This window comes from Meleagris gallopavo, chromosome 5 (genome assembly GCF_905368555.1).
Source record: "Meleagris gallopavo chromosome 5, MGAL_WU_HG_1.1, whole genome shotgun sequence".
In the NCBI taxonomy this organism is placed as follows: Eukaryota; Metazoa; Chordata; class Aves; order Galliformes; family Phasianidae; genus Meleagris; species Meleagris gallopavo.
In genome coordinates this window covers 23,456,411-23,473,163 of record NC_139408.1, presented here as the reverse complement: position 1 = coordinate 23,473,163, position 16,753 = coordinate 23,456,411, and the positions used below count along the sequence as shown (strand labels likewise).

Sequence of the window (16,753 nt, the reverse complement as noted above, 5' to 3'; positions counted from 1 at the left end):
ACTGCTGTGGGCTGGCAGCCTGCCACAGACCGTGGCTTCGTAGCATGGCTGTATGTTCCCAGCAGCACATGGCTGAGTCCTGGATAGGCACTGGGACCTAAACAAAGGGCTCTGGCTTCACGGTTCTGGTGGGAGCACAGCCTGGGGTAAGGACTTGGCTCCTGGGCCTGGAACAGGAAGCCCAGCCTCTGCAGGGGTAGATGGGGTGGCAGCAGGCTGGGAGCAAGTTGTTGGCTTTGGGAAAAGGCTGGAAGGCCATTGCTCGTCATTAGCGCAGCAAAAGGCATGACGGCATCAGGTTGTCCCCTAGCAGACAGCATTTGTTTAGTAATGCCAGAGCTTGCTGTTATCACCAGCCTGAGCAGCAACACAGATCAGATCCAGACAGCACCTTACCTGTCCTGCTCGGCCCGCTCTCTGCTGGGAGCCATGGGAAGGAGCAGCTGTGGCTTTCTGTGCCAGCCCTGTTGTTAGCTCTGCTGTGGGCCCTGCAGGGTTGGCACAGCCAGCCCTTAGCACAGCAAGTTTGGGTTCCCAGAACTAATGGGGGCTTTGATCTCCATGTACTGGAGCGCAGCAGCCGGAGGAACCCTATGTGGAGGGGCCGGGTTGGTTCTTCCCCAGCACAGCCACTGTGTGAGGAGGTGCAGGGCAGGGCTGGGGTGGACCTTGAGCCCCTCCTGGAGACACAGCTGAGGAGACGAGAGAGTTTGTTGTGCTTTATTTAGTAAAGTGTTAAAATAAATAAATACAAATCGATCAGGTGCTCTGTACCCCCGCCCCCCCGCCCCTTCCCAGTTTAATTTGCTAAAATCTAAACACATTTGTACCAAAACTGAAACCAGCAGGGACCTGAAGGCAACAAAGAGCCTGCAGGTCACTATCAGCATCAGGATTTAAAAAACAAAACAAAACAAAAAAAAAAAAACAAAAAAAAACAAAAAAAAAGAGATATTTAAAAATCACCATCCAGCTCCTGTGTGGGTGCTCTCATGTGCGGTGCTGTGAGAACATCGGGGCACTGCTCAGGGTGCTGCACAGGAGGTCTGCAGTAACAGGAGCCTGCCAGGGGGCTGCTCCCAGCCCTGGCGAGTGTGGTGGAAGCAGTGGCTGAAGGGCCACAGAGCAGAGCTGGGGTGGCCCAGCAGGGTTCCACACCTGGGGCAGTGCCCTGAAGCTGTGGCTGAGCTGGCAGCTCACGGTCCCTGGGCTGAGCCCGGGGCCTGTGTGGAGCAGAGCCCTCAGAGAAAGCCCTGGCTGCCATCATAGCAGTGACTTGGGCAGCGTGCCCAATGAAAGGAGGGCTGATGGGTGAGGCACTGCTCCCAGTTCCAGAGGCAGCCACTGCTTTGATACCAGTGGTAATTAAAGGAAAGAACTACGTGAGACTATGATTAGAAGTTGCACATCATCCTAGAACAAGCAGAAACACGCAGCCTGCTCCTGATACCGCCCCTATTCAGCACTGCCTGCTCTCAGCTACCTGCAGCCCAAGAGAAGCGGTGCTTGACATGGCCATCAGCTGTTGCACAGCAGGGAAAACAAGGCATGGAGGAATTCTTCCTTCTTGTAAGTAAATGCTCCCCTTCCTCTCTCTTGACGCGCCCTGGCTCATGGTGGCACAGCCTCTTCCTCCCAACACTGAGGGCCCAAACCTGAGGCTGTCTGCTGGGGTGAGACCTGCCAATGCGGTGTTTTGTTCCCCAGTGGCACCCAGAAGGGCTCTCCCAGAGCTTGGGCAACACCATTTCTATCCCAGTGACAGAAGGGAGAAGGCAGGCAACACAAGGGTTGGGTTCTGTGCGTCCTGGTGTAGGTTCAGGAATAAGATAAAAGCTGCAAACTGCCACAGTCCGATAGTTCATGCTGCTCCCTGCTGCTGGCTTTCCCTGCCATCTCTCTCTCAAGGCCAGAGCTTACCAAGCTTCTGAGCTGCCTAGGAGCTCCTGTCACCGAGCAAAGAGGTCCTTTAGTCCTTCTTCCTCCTTATGTGTAGGTTGGAACGAATTTCTAGGGTGTCTGACACATGCTTGGGTATGATGAACAGCACTAGAGCCCGCTGCCCTCCTGCCACCTGCCTGCAAGCAACTCTCCGGGCTCAGCCCTTGCAGTTACCTTACAGCTGGTAAGTCCACCACACTGCTGGACCGCCCCTCCACAGGGGTATCTAAGGAAACTGGGTGCAGAATGGCAGCAGAAGCAGAGCTGAGGTGGTGTGATGCCTGTTTCCTTCTCCATCTGCAGCCTAATAACTTCTCTCACTGCACTTTATCTTTTTAGAGTACAGATCAACCCACACCACAAACCAAGGTAGGACAAAGAGCTCTTTTGTTCCAGCCCTTCCACTGAACTCACGAGCCTTGTAGCTGTAGCTTTCACTCCTGGATCTTTCCTGCCTTCACCTTCCCTGTTTCTCATGTTTTCCCATGTCTTCTCCCTGCTCTCCCTCACCCCATGTACCCTTCCTCTCAGCTCCTCCTGCCTCCTCTCGTATTTCCCTCTGTCTCCAGACCCCTCTGTCTCTCTGATCCCTGCAGCACCCACCACTGGCACAGGGTGAGGAGAGGCCCAAGAGACCCCGTCCTCGTGTGGTGATCTCCAGGATAGCCATTGCCACAGCACGGAGGCCCTTGGCTGGGCTGTTCTCTGCGTGCCCCTCACGTAGCTGTGTCACGCTGGCAGGATGCTGGCAGACCCTCACACAGGTAAGGTCTTGGTCTTCTGAAACAAGGCCACCTCTTAAATCAACAGCCAGCAGATGTTGGGTTTTCATGGCTTTGTAATTACCAAGCTTACCAGCGCATGGTATAAATAATTCTCTTTATTGGCAAGTTTCAACTATGTGCTCAGCCTATACAAGACACAACGATGCAGAAAGTTCTTGTCCCAGATGAAAGATAAACATTGGGAAACGGGAGCTAAAGGTAAAAGATAATGAGAGTCATATTTTCAAGTATTACATTCCATTCTGTAGGTGTTACAAACAAGACTGAGGCTCAAAGAAGGATCTGAGTAAGACGGCAATAACCTGGAGACAAGACGTCTGCAGCTCTTGTGTTTTCCTGATCCCCCTGATTTTTAGGGCATTCCCTGGCCCAGGTCTGATCAATGAAAGCAAATGTTTAATAATGCGCTGCTATAAGGCTCGCTCGCACGCATTCAGAGGCCGGCACCTAGCTGGCTGCTTGCAAGGCTTCTTTGGAGACATTTTGCCTTCTGAACGATGGAAACTACAGAATCCATGTGGTGCTTAGGAATGGCCTTTGCTGAGGTAGTTTGTTGGCCAGGCAAGCCTCAGTGCCAAATGAATCAGCTGCACGACACAGTGGCGTTGTCTTTCTCCAGGTTCCTGACTCTTCAGCAGAGTTTCTACAAATGTGTCTGTCAGAAAACTCTCTGCAGTAACCCAGCAAGGCTGACCTTGCCCTGGATCTTCAGAATCCCAAAGGAGGACAAACTGGAGGTGAAGAAGGGTCAGAACTTCTGAAAAGACACAACAAAGTCTGCCCAAAGGGGCATGGTACACCAGGAAGTGTAACATCAGTATTTGAGTTGTTATCTGAGCAGCTGGCAGAGGGAAGCCCCCAGAGAAAGAGTGAATTAGGTTTGACATCTGAATATGATCTTCTAAAAACACATTTCATTAAAAAAACATATATTCGTCACCAGTGCTTCAGAAGCAAAGAGGGCAGGGGCCCTACTCAGCTGGGAAACAAAAGGAAAGACAAATTGCACTGCAAAGTCACAGGTATTTTCCACTGCATCCACATGAGAAGGAGATGTCAGAGTTTACTCCCTGTTTTGTGGGTTGCCACAGCATGGTGCAACCAAGAGGGAGACTTCAATGTTGACCATAGTGCTTTTTGGGGCTGCCTCTGCATCCGTCCAGGGAAGATGATGATTCTGAAGCCAAGGAGGCCAGAATTAAGGTCTATAGACCTAGACAGCTGGAATACAGATTTACTCTCTCAAGCCTGGTCTGTTGGGAGGGATAAAATACCAGATCATTTTTTCTGCCATCAAAACCACCACCGCTGCGCCCGTAAAATTCTCACCTCTTTAATTTCTAGGCATAGAAATAGCTCATATCCCCACTGACAGAAATTCACTTGTTCAAAGGACAAAATCCTTGTTCTGTTCATGCAAACTATTGGTTCCTCCTACTGCCATGGTGACTCTTGGCTAATGAAGAACCATCTGCACCACTCATCCCTGGAAGGATTGCCTTCATCGCATTTTGCACAGCGCTAAAAGTTCCGCTGGCCGTGAACAAAGATAAAGAGGATCCTAATGGTAGCACTAATTCTTCTGGCCAGATCACATGCTCGTTTTCAGGCTTTAACCACACCATACTTTTCCAGCTGTTCAAAGAACAGATTGCAAGGAGAAGGGAAAAACTGTTTCTGCAATTCTTATTCTATTTCTGAGCAGTTAAAGCAGCAGGATGACTTCTGAAAGCCCTTAGCACTAGGCTGAGTGCCAGGAACATCTCTGACAGGAGCTTTCTCTGTGGTCTCATCTTCTCCTCCTTTACGAGTGAGATTTAAAAGCCACTTATTTCCCACTAATGACAAGCGATGACATAAGAATTAGTTGTTACCTTTATGGCGGTTTGGAAATACAAAATGCCAGTCATTATGACAGCTTCTTGAAGAGAAGTTCTAATACCAACTCAGCCTGTCTCAAATGCTACATGAGAGGAAAAAAAACCCAAAAAACAAAACAAAAAAAAAACTCAAAAAACCAACACCCTACAAATCCAAAAAAAAAGCTCAAAGTTAAACTTGTCAGAAAGTTTGAATTTTGCCCTTCATTGGAAATTCTGAGAGCAGGTAGAAAACAGAACATTTCCCTCCGTATTTAGCAAACATCATTTCCCCTTCGACTTCATTGCTGCTAATTGGGCAGAAATTTACTCATGCCTATGTACCAACATCGTTGCCAGTGTCAGCACAGCCCTGGGAATGATCTTTGCCTGTTGACTGATATTGCTGCAGAGCCAGGAAGGAAAGTGCTCAAACAGGATCAGGGAGCAAAAACTACCAAGCAGCACTGAAAAGTCTAAGTTGAGGTCATTTCTCTGCCAGTCAATGATTAACTAAAGGTGTCCTTTGACAGTCTGAAACACAACGCTGTAAGAAAAGGAGAGAAAAGTCCGTACTTAGCTACTCAGTTTCTAAAGACAAGCAGATGCCTTGAAAAAGCAGTAACAGTTGTTTTAACATCTCCTGGCTGGGTAACTATACTCAGATTTAAATGCAGCTACCAGTGAATTTCATTCCCATCCCTTCCTGAACCAGCAAAGCAAACAGAAGGACTCTCAAGTCTTCCAGCAGCTCACTACATCCAAGGAGTGCAGTGCTCCCAGCAGAGCTCAGAAAATAACATCAGAAAGAAGAACATGAGAACATGAAGATACTGTCTCTTACTGGGAATGTACTTCATGGTTCAGAAGAAGGGGAGTTACCCAAGCAACCAACTAGAGAAGAACCTGGCCAGGCTGCTCGATGGTGATGACTTCAATTGGTAATTGGGTTGATGCAAGTAGGACATTTTTAGTTCGATCGGTTTGATCCTGCAGCTCTGCTAGGAAATATCCAAACCGTGAGTTGAGGTTATCACAGGTTTAGCTGGGACGTGCATGTAAGAGTCATTTTCCCAAGCTATGGACAAACATGAGAACTCAGGATATCAGTTCTGAGCTCAGTTCTGAAAATAGCACACAGTCCTAGGAGAAGTCCTTAAAGGTCAGGAGGGTGAGCAAAGGAAAGGGAAGACAGCAGCGCCAAGAATCCTGCAGAAATATGCTTGGCTGTGGCAGCAAGGAGACTCTTTCAGGCTGTGTAGTGTTTGGAGCATTTGCTACTTCTTGCTCAGAAATTCAGCCCTGAAATGCAAGGCTTTCTCTGTTCCAGAAGGTTCAGCAGCTGGGCAGGACTGCCCAATGCACACTCTGGAGGGCACCACAGCAGGGACCTGGCCTCGTGCTGCCTGGGGAGAAGCTCAGCTCTGCTCCCACTGGGAGCAACGGGAGTTTTGCCAGCAGTTCCAGTGGAACCAGAGTTTGCCCAAATATTTCCATGCAGCAGTGAAAGTGGGCAGCTCTGTGACATAGCCCTAAGTGACACGAGTCAGTACTCTATGCTGGGACAGACCCCACCACGACAGGAGCACGAGGAAAGCTTTGCTACTTACAGTGAAAAGGCTACGTGCAAGAGATGAACTTCTTAAATAAAGGATATAACAAAAGGTGACTTCAGCCCAACAAACGCTCTTTCATTCTCTTTCAAGCTCTAATCAGTCCATATCACAAAAGCATTAAAGCCTTAAGCAAGTACACTGCCAGTGCTTTTCTCTGGGTTACACACACATCAAGGAAGGGGGAAGATACAGTAACAGCAGAGACAAGCTAGGCAGATCCTCCAGGTGGGGTGAGATCCAGCGCTGTGGATGTGATTCTCTTTAGGGTTTAGCCAGTAGCATGTATGGTATAATCTAGGGAAACTGTCCCATTGGATCTTAAAACACAAACACAGCAGAATGTCATCATAAATAAGCAAAGTCTGTGTTAAAAAATTCTAAGTACACAGCATTTTCTCCAGTTCTGACACCTTTTTAATAGAAATCACTTGTTTAGGAAACAAATAGCACTTTTGTAATTTTTTTTTTTTACAATGTTTCTTACCTTGATCTTATTTTAAGTAACACTAGGAAGACCTCAATATCTTTTATTTTCCTTTTTAATTTAAAAAAGTTGTTTTTTTACCCCCAGATACAAAGATTTTGCCCTTGCATAAAAAAACAGTGCCCAAAACGATGACACAAGGACTCACAAAGACTCACTGTATCTCACTGACACTATTACTTCTAATCTATACCATGCAAGGTCCCATCTACCTCTTTAATTAGACTGTCAGCCTGAAAAACAGCTTTTCTATTCCTTATTTAGTTCTTGTTACCAAAAGAAGAGAAAAGAAGTGAAAGAAAAGGACATTTCTCTGTTCAGTTCACACATCTGGGTCATGTGCTACTTTGTTCAGGACAGTTTTGTTGTTTATAAATATAGAAAAGGGTTGGAATCTCATTTTCAAGTAATCGATGCACATTTTCTCTTGGGACACCTCCATCCAACACTCCAAGCTGACCCTGGATTCTGGCCCTCTATTCTCCCATTCCCAGCATAGGCTTTCTGGATGAGTGTGAAGATTTGAATCAGTTCTGCAAAGCATGTATTTCTCTGATGTGAAGAAGTACAATTTAACCCAAAGCTGTTGGGACAGTAGATCTTCAGCCTGTACATGTGCTGGTTACTCAGTGAAAAGTCCATCTCCTTTCCTTTTGTACATCTCCTGTCTAAACAATAGTAAATACTGCTTATTTGATAGACTTGTCCCTTCTGGGCACTGGGATTTGATAATTTATATTTCTGGTTTTTTTTTGGTTTAATAGTACTGAGAGTTTAGAAACAGGAAAAGCCCACAGGCTCTTTGGACTTGTTTTTGTTTTCCCCTAGCTAAACAAACTGTTCTGCAAATAAGGATTTGAAACCTGCTCTCCTCCCTTATCCCTGCTCCTCACCCCAAACAAAAATAAAACAAACCTATAGTGGCTGTGGAGGCTGCTGCAGGCACACACTGGTGTAAAATATAGAGAGAGTAAATATATTATTTCACTTGGCATGGTGCTGGCAAAGAACCCCCAGCTGGCACTATTCATGTATCATGATCCAAACTTTGCATGTACACACAGAATAAGAAGGATCAATTGGCAAACTCCGGTGCCGCCTGGCACAAGCATCTTCACGCTCTCTCTGGAACCAAAGAACTAAAGAATTCTGCACTTTCCAGAAGAAATCCGGTTTTGCTTTTCTAGAGTTTTGTTATTTTGCTTCTCCTCCTCGCCGCCACCTCCCTTGGCTCCTTCTGAACTTCACTGTGTTATTTAGTCTCATCGCCCTTGTTACAGTTCACCATGCAGCTCTGGGAAGGGGAGGGGGCTAAGGTGGAGGTGGCAGCATTAGTATTGTTAGTGGAGTCCATGCCATTGGAGATGGCTACTGAATTGACCTCAGAGTTTATGGGTTTTGAAAGGTCGATGCCTTGGATGAGGCGGATCAGCTGTTTTACCTTCTCCAAGGAGCTGTGCATCTCCTTCTGTTTTGCAAGGATGGTATTCTTCATTTCCATGCATTTCTGCAGCAAAACAGAAAAGCAATATTAAGTTCAAGCTTTATCCTTGTATGAATGGAAGAAGGCAAGAGAAGGAATTCAGCGTTTGCAGATCTAAATGTAAGCACTCAGAAAAGACTGCAGCTGTAACGTCGCCTATAATTTCAGACTAGAAGAAAAGAAGGCTCAGAGCTGCATTCATGGAATTCATATCTGCAAGCTGAGGAACGAAACCGCCTGTACATAGCTGCCCCCCAGAAAGGTCCTTTAACCCCAAGGTGCCTGGCAAACCAACACAGACGGTTCCATCCTTTTGGGTTCCTTTTGAAGGGAAGCTTCCAAGTATGTGTTCTTATTATTTTTCTGTTAGCACTGCATTGCTGAAATTTCTTTAGCTCGGATATGCATCCTATCACAGCTGACTGCATGTGTGCATGCCATTAATGGGATACAGTCCTTGCTTTTACATACACTTCTAACAGGAACATCATTTGCTCTTCTTACTAAATAAAGGGGCACTTGAAATGAAAAACTAGACCTTCTTCACTTGAAAATCTTATTTTGTGGCCACTTCATGCTCTTGGAAGCAGTAGTAACCCAGGTAGCTCATAAGATAAGAGTCAGAGTTAGAGCTTAAATGAATGTCCACAAATGACATTTCAAGAATGAAAAACTGCTCATACCTATATTTGAAACCCTCAGAAAGAAGGAGATGGTAGCTATTTTGCACCTGTAACTTTCAGGATCTTACACAGAGATGGCAACCTTCTTATATTTTTCAAGTGTTTTATTCACACTGATCTCCAGACACTCTTATTTTCAGCTTTACTGTTTTCACAGGCAGCTCTTGGCATCACAAGAACATTACAAAATTTGGATCTAATGTGGCTTTGATGGTTTGAATTAAAGTGTAAACAATGGCTTGATCATGGAAAAGACACCATTCTCCTTACCTACTATCAATCCTTGTTAAGGCTTGCTTCTGCCTCTGTGTATATGACTGAGAAACAGCGCCAGTGCTGCTCAGTTTATGTCCAGCTACTGCTAACCAGAAGATGACAGACTCCAGAACTGCCAGCCAGCACCTCTTACCACTTGCTCACAATTGTTTTAATCGTACCATCAGCATTTAGAGGTCTTTAAACATGGGATGTTTACTTTTCGTTTGAGAGGTAAAGACACACAGACCAGACAGTGCATCTACATTGGAAAAAAAACTCAAGTCTGTACTTACATTTTTCATTTTTCATTTTGTGATACTGACTTAGGCCGTGCTAAGTGAGGGTCTCAAACTTTGCACTGGCAACTCAAGAGCCCAATTTGCATATTAAGAGCAAATTAATATGTATGGCACAGTTACAGTCATAAATTTAGGAGAACACTACTGCTTCTGGTCAGAAGTATGACACTGTTCAATTAGTAATAGGGTAGCAGAGGCTTGCTGACTGTCTAGCCAGCATGTCAAGAATCCCAGAGACAGTTGTGAGAAAATGGTCATTTTTGTATTAGGAACGTCTGAAGAAAGCACCAAGTAACTCATACTACACACAGAGGCCCAATCATTCAAACTTAAGTGAGGCACTAGAGAATTAGAATTTATCTGCTGCCCACAGACAATATTGCTGTGGGTCATGTTTGTCACCTGCTGAAATTATAGGTCATTGCATGTCTACATTATATGGTCAGGAGGGATCATGTACAAGGGTCTCAAAGTGTATATCACTTGTATTTCATTCCTGATCCCAAAAGTCCAAAAAGAGCACATTCAATCGTCAGTAAAACCAGTGGAAGATAAGTCTAGTACATGGGCTCTGCAGTTTTCACTCTGCATTCTGATACCAGAACACAGGTGCAGATTTATCTGGGAGGGTGATACTCACCGTTATAGAATTGCTGAGCTGTTTGACCTTCTGCTCTAGTTGTTCTCTTTCCTGTTTTAAATCTGAACTCCATTTAAGTAGTTTCTGTTTTTCTTCTTCTTTTGCTGCAAAACAGAATATATAACCTCAAGAAATAGTATTTAAAGTCTTCCTGTTACCACTGTGGATATAAGCTCTAAACTGTTTCATTTAGAGAGTATTACTGAAGTAAATTCAATCACTTTTGCAATAAATCACAACCAAAATTTCACCTGCACACGCAAGTATCACAAAAAGCTTAAAAGTTTAGACTGCCATTATCACTTCACTAATGATTAAGTTCTTCCTCTTCGATTTCCTTTTGTAAAGGAAGTATCATGCTGTCCCACTCCCTCAGTAACATTTTCCAGTTTTAAAATGGAAAAAAAACCATTGCTCCCCATTTTCCTACCTGCTTTATACGCAATATATGAATGAACAATTGCTAAAGTTCCTGGCCATGGGATTGCTTCTTCTTTCTTTAACATCTGAAAGAAAAGTGTGTACAGATTTAGCTGGTAAACAATCTATCCTTAAGAAAAGGAAAAGAAGAAAGGGAAAAACAATGGATTTTCTCTGTGGCTATCATTAATCTGAGCCCTGTTAACATGAAGCTTTGCAGACTTGTTCTGAGATTTAACAGAGGGAATTATTCACAACTTATTGTAGCTCCCACAAAGGAGGCCTGTTTCTTACAAATGTCAGCATATTCTCAAATTCCCTCCATAGCCACAAATAAACTCAACTAATGAAACAGAACAACTTAAAAGAGGAATGAAAAGATAATGCATCTGAACTGAAACTTGCCAGGAGACATAAACATTATTGCACGGTTCGGACAAATTGCTGATCTCAGTTGTTCGGAGAGAAAACTTTTCATGTCACAGAGCAGCTTTCATACCACACATTTAAACAACACACTTCTGGGCTAATAACACATCAAACTGTCCTATATGCCCTTCATATCAGAATCGTCTTAATAGAATCATCAAGCCCTCTTTATATAAGGATAAGAACCATTTATGTATTTAAGAGCCTTCCTCACATATTCCTTCCTAAGGAGCTTTAATTTGAGAAGAAAAATGCACTGTGTCTTTTTAATAAGTGAAGCAGAGGGATGTCTCAGGAGATAGAGGACTTGGTCACTTTTCAGCGAAATAACTCAGACATTTCCCAGAATTCTGTGGGAATGTATGACAAAGAGGAAGGATATGTGATAGTTCACAAGAGCGGGAATAGAAAAGTGGTAATACTCCCTCCTCATTTGCAATTACTGACCAAGTCACTTGAATTTTGCATTCCTGTTCCTCTGAGCAGCACATAATATACCAGGTTGTATTCTTACCTTGCCATCTGGCCATGTGAGTGACTAAGCAATATGCTAAACCAGACAGAACACTAACAGCTTCAGGCTGCTGATTAACAGCAATTCTTTGCAACTTCTGAAGTACCACATAAGGGTTATGAATACCCTGGTTTACTTCTGTCTTGTCATTTCAATGCAATTATAAACAAAATATTAAAATATCATCTGTTCACTTCAGTTGTGTACTTTTACAGAGGCATCTGGAATAAAGAAGAACCAAGGTATTTGCCCGTCCTCATTATGCTGATGCTTGACAGTATTATTAGAGAGATCACTGAAGACAAAGACTCTGATGCCTGATTTATATAAGAAAAGAGAGGTTTATATTTTCTCAATCTATTGAGGCAAGCTTGTACAAACATTTTATATGTTTATCCAAAAGAACATACCAGTGACTTTTGAAGAAACGAGTTTAGATGAACAGGAACATTTCTATGGGTAAAAGAGAACTTTTCCCAAGAATCTGTGTGCTTTGGCCCAACAAAAGACTAAAAACACATAGGTAACAAATAAGGACCCCAAGTCCAGGAGGAAGTCATAGGTAATTAGATCAAATTTACACAACCCTTATTGCAGATGAGATAGATTGGTTCAGTGTCAGTCTGTCTTGGTATAAGAAAGCCAAGTGACATGGTTGTTTTCTTCAACTTGGAAAAATCTTTACAGTGCATTGTGTATAACTCTCTGTCTGTTAAACAATACCTGGTCTTGACATTTGGGACAGATCCACATGCCCTTGGGAATGGTTTTCAGAGGCGGATCCAGACAGTCCAGATGATAAACACGTGAACATGTGTCACACATCAGTAATTGTCCACTTTTTCTGCAAACACTGCAAAAATCCTCATGGATATCACCCTATAAAAATTGAGGGGAAGGGGTGAGGGTCAGAAAAAGAGAGGGAGAAGGCAAAAAGTGAATTTTGACCTTTGACATCTACATCCTTGTTAAATGCAAAGTTTAAAACACAACTATTTCTAAGGGGATTCCAAATGATCAAGCCCTTTGTAGGAGGTGAAACAGGAAAATCAGGCAGGATATCAGAAACACATCAGTCATCCCAAACAGTGCCCAAGGTAAGATATTATAGCAAACACTTATCACCATAGATTCTCTTAACACATAGTAACCCATGGCCTTTCTTATTTTAGATTCACCTCCCCCTTACCCTGCTTGTTTTTGCCTAAAATTATGAGCTACCCACTTTCTTAACCCTTCTCATTTCTGAACGTAAGCAGAACTCCAGTTTGGGAATGCTGATGAGGCGGTCTCTCGCCAGTAATTGTATGTAAGAAACCCCAGTGGAGTGACTTAAAAGAACACTGTCAAATATTTAGGTCACCTTTAAAAAATGAAAGTAGAAGGAAAAGGTGCTCTGCTTGTAAATGAAAAAGAACAAAATGAATTACACTCTGGAGACAATTCTTTTTACTTCACAGAGGCTACCTCGAGTTGCACCAAAAAAACTATGACTCAAAATTTTCTCATTTTCTATAGGCAGTGCTTATATTTCATCACTAACATAGGCTGTGAGAGCCAAGATGAAGGAATACCCAAGAGAGATTTTCTAGGAGTTTTCTTTTTCAGGAAGAGTTGAAAACATTACTAACATCTCTTGGCAAAATCTAGCCTGACTTACTACTGTATCATTATCAGAGATATTTCTTTCCTACAGGCATCAACTCCCCAGAATGAAAGGTCTAATTTTTGTCACTTTGTCTTCTCTCTCTCTCTCTCTCTCTCTCTCCTCCTGTTACTCCCATCTTATGCTTGGGTTGGTAGTTATGGTCGTGTTTGTTTTCACTTTTTGCTTTGGATAAAATTACAAAGAGGCATGGAAGAAAAACGGGTTAGCACCTATAGAATAGGAAAGGGACATCTGAACTCTCTTCCTTCTCACTTGTGGCCTGTTCTGACAACTTGACATATTCTAGGCCCTATCTGGAGTCTGAAATATGCACTTCTCACTGACTTTAGTCGAAAGCTTCACACACACAACATCCTCAAGACTGTAATCTTAGAACATGTGTGCTGAGTCTAACTGTGCACACACTCTCCCTCTGTATATAGGCATTATCAGTGCATGCAATGCTTCATTTTGAGCCATACAGTCTTTTCAAGCGTGTAAGTTCCATTATCTTGGAATGATACCGGACTTGGCCATGCACTTACACATTAAGTTGCCAGACAAGAAAAATGATGCTAACCTCTACTACGGATAAAATATTAAAGATACTAGAAGAATGAGACACAGGCAATCTGCTAAGGCTCCTACTTCCTGACTGTTGCTGATGAGGCCTTTCTTTGAAGGGAACGCTATGCTTCTCTTAATTCCCAAGGTTAGCACTGATGCCGTGCTAACCTTGTAAAAGATCAACCTTCTTTTTGTAAAAGATCAACCTTCAGTGAATTATCAGTGCCGTTTTTTGGTTCTGTAATTCCCAGGGATCACTGGCAGCTGGGTTATGGCATTATTTCATATTTGAACACCACAGAGCTCTTCGGTGTTCACAGAAGAATGAAATGAGTGACATTTCATCCCTCCTCTGAAGTGATCTGCGTAACCAGGCTGGGAAGAGCTTCTTTTCCTGCATTATGCATTCTGCAAACACAAGTAAGGAAAAGAAGGCAGGCAGCAGGTTCCAGAGAAGCTAAACCAAAATCCTCTGCAACCTAAGGAAAATTCTCACATTTTAGAAGAAAATTCTCATTCTAGAGAATTGTATGTGTTGTTAAGATGCCTTTGGCTGCCACTGATTACAAATGGCATTTGGTACCTGGCTTAGGTGCCTAACTGTTAAAAAACCCAAACTGATACATCTAATATCTCGCAGAAAGAGATCTACACAAGAGATGGATTTTGTTGCTTCTTCAAGAGGTGACATGAAGAAATTTAGGCCCAAAGCCTTCTAAATTCAGCAGAACATCATAAAACCAGAAGTGATACACTGGTCAGTGTGCAGTGTTTCTGAATGCATCACAATGGCAGCACACGTGCACAAAATCCATAATCCTATTTTGGTTCGTCAAAACAGTAATGCAAATTTCCTGGTATTTCCTCAAAATTAGTAACTGGACATTAAAAAAAATAATCCCAGCCAATGCTCAATTCCAAAGAAACAGCCCAGGTTTAAAAGACAGTTAATAATTTATGCATGAAGGGAGTTGGATTTTGATGCTGTGACATGCACCCCACTAATCTCAGCTTCTGGCCCTGCTCCCTGAAGGCTGTATGCAGCCAACTTATGTTAGAGCAGAGCTCACTGACGATGCTCTAACTTATGTTATAGGCAGAAGACACCGAAGAATAATTTCAAAACAGTCTGAATATAAAAGGTGATTTAAGGTCATTATTTGCTCTATTTCCTCTCTACCAAGATAACAGGAAAATGAAAGCCTTCTAAACAGCTAACAATTTCCTTTATTTTTATATAGTATCTAGAGCAATAAGGCCTGGCTGTTGGCAATACAACAGAACAATGCAATATCAAATCCACAGTATGTGTATATAGTTTATGTGTTTGAATGTGGACATGTATATGTACGTTTCACTAGAATAACATAGTAAAACTAAGTTTTCTGAAACAAGAATTGTGCAAGACCACATTAATAAAGATTATCATAATAGGTATGTGTGCTGTAAGTGAATTAAGTTATCACAAGCAATAATAATCTAGGCATTCCCAAACATTTATGAGGTTGACTTCACAGTCTGAATGTTCTCCAATGCTCTGCTCAACTGTAACATTTATTAATTTACTAATAAAAAGGCATTTTGTGACCACAGGCTTGAATCATTGCTAGAATAGAGATTTTTGGACAGAAAACAGTTTTGCATTATTCTTTCTGCTGAGTAATAGACTATCAAAGGCAATTGCTGTCTTCCAGGTGAATATGCTATTGTGTGAGTGAGAATCACCCATAACCAAGTGGTTCACAGCCAACTTTAAAACAGAAAAAAAAAAAAAAAAAAAAAAAAAAACAGGAAAAAAAAAAAAAGCTTTGTTCAGCCCTGCCTGTTATTATTTCCCTCCTTTTCCCAGGTTCTGTTCTCAGTTTCTACCCCTCCACCCTTATCTCCACTCCCATCTCAAGTTCCTGCTTCATCCTACTACATCCTCCCTTCAGAACTCATCTGTCATTGAAAGGATGACAATTCAGGAGAAAGGCAAGAAAGCCATTCTGGGCTGTGGTGATGAATGCTTGGTCAATTTTTACAGGTTGGCTAAAAACAAAGTTTTTTTCAGATACCAAACATCAAATTTCCATTCTAAACCCTATAGGAATTAGACTTTCCAAGTAAATGAGTGTAAAAAATGTTTTAAAGATTGGTAAAACCACAGTTTTCTTCTTTAATTGCCTGGGAAACTGCTGAATGGTTTTAACTGAGACTTTTAAAATAACTTTTTACTTGGGCATGCACATATCATGTTTTCACTCTATATGGTCACAAAAAGCTGGAGGAGTAACAACAGGAAGCATTTTTTATTCTACCTGGAATAAATACACCTTTCTATATTTTGACAAACACAGATTTGTAATTAATGAATACTGAAACAATCCATCAGCTAGGTCTGAATACTATCCAAACTGAGAAAATTCAGGGCATTCAGAACTAAATTAGAATGCTACAAGAATTCTCAATTCTTGATTTAGCCTGCTGTCACCACATTATACTGTTTTGAGAGCTCTTATACAGTAGGAAATGACCATACAGAAGTCAGAGATGGAAAAAATCTAACACATTATCCAATCCTTCTCATGGGGCCAATATAAAAAAAAATGCTCTCTCCAGCATGTTTACTTGTCAATTTTACTGCTTACTTTTAGAAGCCCCCAGAGATGGAGCTGGCACACCCTCCCTCTGTGGGGCTGTTTCACAGTCTCTTTCATCTGACTGTCAGGAAAGGGTTTTTATAGTTGAGTGCTATTCTGCTCTCAAAAGTAACTACATAGAAGTGCACCTTCTAATTTCACATACATATTCCCTGTGTATCAGAACTGCATCTATTTATTTCTATGACTCAAACACGCTTCCACTATTTCTATTTCTGTCGCCTCTACAGAACAAATACTGTTCAGAAGCAACAAGATGGCTTCTGTTGCCTCCTCTCCATGGCCAATAGAGTTTGTCCCTCACTCTATGCTCTTTAAGTGGTGAAACTGCACAGGTGAAAATAAAACCACCCAACTCAACTCTTCCTTAAAGTCCACTTCAAGTTGCTGGCTCTCAATTACACACAATATTACATTAAAAAGAAGCATACAAACAAACAAACCTAGATCTCTTATTCAGGTGAATAAATAAGCCAGTATCTTTT

The 16,753-nt window shown here is 42.6% G+C and overlaps 2 protein-coding genes across 8 annotated transcripts in view; one reads left to right on the top strand and one right to left on the bottom strand.

Moving 5' to 3' along the window:
- The first annotated feature begins 18 nt into the window (after positions 1 to 18).
- Positions 19 to 12,136, top strand: LOC146544284 (uncharacterized). 2 transcript variants are annotated; one of them, XM_085224757.1, is made up of 5 exons: positions 19 to 1,569; positions 2,281 to 2,310; positions 2,538 to 2,705; positions 8,337 to 8,510; positions 11,627 to 12,136. In XM_085224757.1, the coding sequence occupies exons 1-5, from the start codon at positions 1,549 to 1,551 to the stop codon at positions 11,639 to 11,641; spliced, it is 408 nt and encodes a 135-aa protein (XP_085080883.1). In that variant the 5' UTR covers positions 19 to 1,548; the 3' UTR covers positions 11,642 to 12,136. The 2 variants fall into 2 exon arrangements, with proteins under 2 accessions (XP_085080883.1, XP_085080884.1); XM_085224758.1 differs by lacking the exon at positions 11,627 to 12,136 and having other exon boundaries at positions 2,975 to 8,703.
- PHF21A (PHD finger protein 21A) overlaps positions 6,593 to 16,753 on the bottom strand; it is a 121,390-nt gene continuing 111,229 nt past the window's right edge. For all 6 annotated transcript variants that reach the window (XM_085224751.1, XM_085224753.1, XM_085224748.1 and 3 more), the window contains exons 15-18: positions 12,135 to 12,290; positions 10,479 to 10,554; positions 10,049 to 10,152; positions 6,593 to 8,192 (exon numbers count right to left, since the gene is read on the bottom strand). In XM_085224751.1, coding sequence (XP_085080877.1) covers positions 7,938 to 8,192; positions 10,049 to 10,152; positions 10,479 to 10,554; positions 12,135 to 12,290 — 591 coding nt within the window. In that variant the 3' untranslated portion in view covers positions 6,593 to 7,937. The remainder of the gene's footprint in view (positions 8,193 to 10,048; positions 10,153 to 10,478; positions 10,555 to 12,134; positions 12,291 to 16,753) is intronic.

Bases quoted from the DNA above. Each gene is read 5' to 3' on its own strand.
- LOC146544284 (XM_085224757.1), top strand. From the start codon at position 1,549: ATGGAGGAATTCTTCCTTCTT. The intron at 2,311-2,537 runs GTAGGACAAAGA...TGATCCCTGCAG, and splicing joins AACCCACACCACAAACCAAG to CACCCACCACTGGCACAGGG. The intron at 2,706-8,336 runs GTAAGGTCTTGG...CTATAATTTCAG, and splicing joins GCTGGCAGACCCTCACACAG to ACTAGAAGAAAAGAAGGCTC.